A 2,952-nucleotide genomic window follows, 5' to 3' on the forward strand; every position below is an offset into this window, starting at 1 on the left:
CATAGATGCAACTAAATATGATGTTTCACACTGCAATTAAAATAATATTATCTTTTTTTTTGGTTTGTGATGTCCCAAAATGGGTGAAAACTGAGAACAAACTTGGTAGTTTTTTTAACAGAAATTACAAAATAAAATTTTGATTATACCAAAATAAATTGTTTTTAAGCCTAAGTAAAATGTTGAAGTTGAATGTATTTTTTTTGTAAATGGTATTTATACATAAGTTTTTTGATAAATTCTTCACCAACATGAAGACAACATGAGGAATAACTATTGTTTGAAATATAAATAGTAAATGTGTTCCTTGGTAATGAATATTATAGAAATATTTCCCCACTAGGGCTTAGAACAGTCTGCAAGAAGGAGAATCGGGTTGCAGCTACAGTGGCATCAGCAGCAGAAGATCAGTTGAAATTGTTGACTGCTAATGTCATCAGCTAAGCACAGCTTGAACCTGCTATCTAACTAAGCAAGCACTCAGAAATAAAACAGTAGAGACCCTAACATAAGGAAGGGGAACACTCTTGAAGCAATGTATATAGCACAGCCACCATCTCCACTATGGAGATGGAACAATTGCCAACTCAAAAACTTTCCTTTAGTCCCTGAAATTTGGATGTCACTCATTCTTTTCTCATGAATGTGGATTATTCTAAATTCCACATGTTGACTTTTTTCTCGTCTTACTTCAATACTACCTGAGAAAAATAAAGTTCTAGGTGTCTTTGTTCTATTGTTACATGTAATATGAAAGAGTACCATAAGCATTTTCACCTTCTAAACATTTTCTTGGCTTCAGCATTAAGGGTGAAGGCTCATACCTAACTTTGTCACAATCTCAACTGAAAATTTATTCTTAATTCTTCATTTCAATGATTTTGTATAATTGAAAACACACCCACATGAGCAGAAGGCAGCATCCCTTGTTAGAATTCATCTCTGGTTTTCAATTTACAGCTGTAACATAATCAGTGAGGAGACAGCCTTATTTTATGTTGTTAGTATTTTACACCAGAGCTTTTTTATAGAATTTTTCATCTCTGCATTTCTCAAGGTATATATCAATGGATTCAGCATGGGACTTACAACTGTATAAAACACAGCAATATATTTATCAATAGGGAAATTGGAAACTGGCCTGGCATAGATGAAAATACAGGGAGCAAAAAAGCAGACAACTGCCATGATGTGTGAACTGCAAGTGGACAGGGCTTTGCGTCTCCCTTCCTGACTATGAGTCTGAAGAGAGTTTAAGATGATCACATAGGAGACAAAGAGAAAGGTGAAAATTCCCACACAGATTACTCCACCATTGGCCATGACAGTAATGCCCAGGAAGTAGGTGTCAGTGCATGCAAGTCCCAATAACGGATTCATGTCACACATAAAGTGATCGATGACATTGGGACCACAAAAAGGAAGTTTATACACAGACAGAACTTGAATCAGAGAGTGTGTTATGCCTCCAACCCCAGCTACCAGCAACAGGAAGATGCAAACCTGCCGGTTCATAACAGTCAAATAGTGCAGTGGCTTACAGATGGCCACATAGCGATCATAGGCCATGAATACCAGAAGGAAGACCTCGATGCCACCAAATAAGTGCTCTACAAAGAGCTGGACCATGCAAGCTTTGAAGGAGATAGTCTTCTTATTATATAATAAATCTATAATCAAATTTGGTGAGATGGTATTGCAATAAAAAACATCCAGGAGTGACAGACAGGCAAGAAAGAAGTACATCGGGGAGTCTAAGGAAGGGCTGGCGATCACTGTTACTGCAATGAGCAGGTTTCCCAGCATTGTCACAATGTAGATGAGTGAAAACAAGACAAATAAGGCTTTTTGCCCAGCAGGATCCTGAGTAAGTCCCATGAAAATAAATTCTGTGACATTATTATTCTGTCCCATTGACCTTTTTAGGAGGAGGTTTGTTTCAAAGATGAGAAGTCAAAACAAGACCTGTCCTGAAGTATGTGTATGGCCATTAATCTTTTTCAACAGGAAAACACTGTCTCCTTATTTTTTACAATGGTGAACTTGAGTAGAAATTTGTGAATAAGCAGTCCCGAATTCCTCTTCCAATAATCACAGTGGCCCTCCTGTTGATGATTCTATTCCTCCTTGAGTATTTTAGTTATTCCTGCAAGTACAAGCAACTATTTTAAGTCTCACTATATCTCTATACTACAATCATGTACTACACTTATTTAAAACAATGTTACTTCTGGTGAACATGTTAGAAATGTTAGAAAAGTGCACCTGCTTTCAGAAATCTACATGACGTCATGATTAAGAGCACTGTATTCCCTTACAGAGGACACTAGTTCAATTCACAGCAACTACACAGTAGTTCACAATCATCTGGAATGTCTATTTACATAGGCACCAGGCAAGTACATGGTGCACAGACATCATGCAGGCAGACATATAAAATACATTTGTTCCCTTATACTCTAATAGACTGGGTATATGGGACTTTAATTTTTCTTGTATAAGCATTCCTTAAAAACTATATTTCTTTGTTAACATGTCATACAAAATACATACATAACACACATGATTCAATGTAATAAATAAATAAATTGAATTTGTATGGCTACCCATGTAACCGATAAGTGCTACCTTCCTTTGTGGAAAACAGGCAGGCCATAAAAGTAGAGCAGATACACTATTCGTTCTGATTAATTTCTGTGTTCTAATAATTTTTTCCAATTCAGATAGCTCTGTGAGGACTACCTAATATTCAATATATTTGCTGTACTTCAGGTATTACAAAAATATTTGCCTCGTGTGTCTAGTCCATTAGCTCAAGAATTCCCATATTGGAGTTCCTTGTTGGAGAAAGTAATTGTCTCTTTTACTGAGGATGAATGCAGTAGATAAAGTTGTTAGTATACTTAAAATACATATATAAGGACCTTTAAATATAATACCAATACTTACTGA

General features: G+C 35.9%; 1 protein-coding gene across 1 annotated transcript; it reads right to left on the minus strand.

Moving 5' to 3' along the window:
• Window positions 1-906: 906 nt before the first annotated feature.
• LOC118582748 (olfactory receptor 4A5-like) lies at window positions 907-1,945 on the minus strand. Its single transcript, XM_036185827.1, has one exon. It carries the CDS (start codon window positions 1,912-1,914, stop codon window positions 994-996), a length of 921 nt encoding a protein of 306 aa, XP_036041720.1. The 5' UTR covers window positions 1,915-1,945; the 3' UTR covers window positions 907-993.
• Between the last annotated feature and the right edge of the window lie 1,007 nt (window positions 1,946-2,952).

Source organism: Onychomys torridus, chromosome 4 (genome assembly GCF_903995425.1).
Source record: "Onychomys torridus chromosome 4, mOncTor1.1, whole genome shotgun sequence".
NCBI lineage: Eukaryota > Metazoa > Chordata > Mammalia > Rodentia > Cricetidae > Onychomys > Onychomys torridus.

Coding starts and splice junctions, on each gene's coding strand:
- LOC118582748 (XM_036185827.1), bottom strand. CDS start 1,914: ATGGGACAGAATAATAATGTCACAGAATTTATTTTCATGGGACTTACT.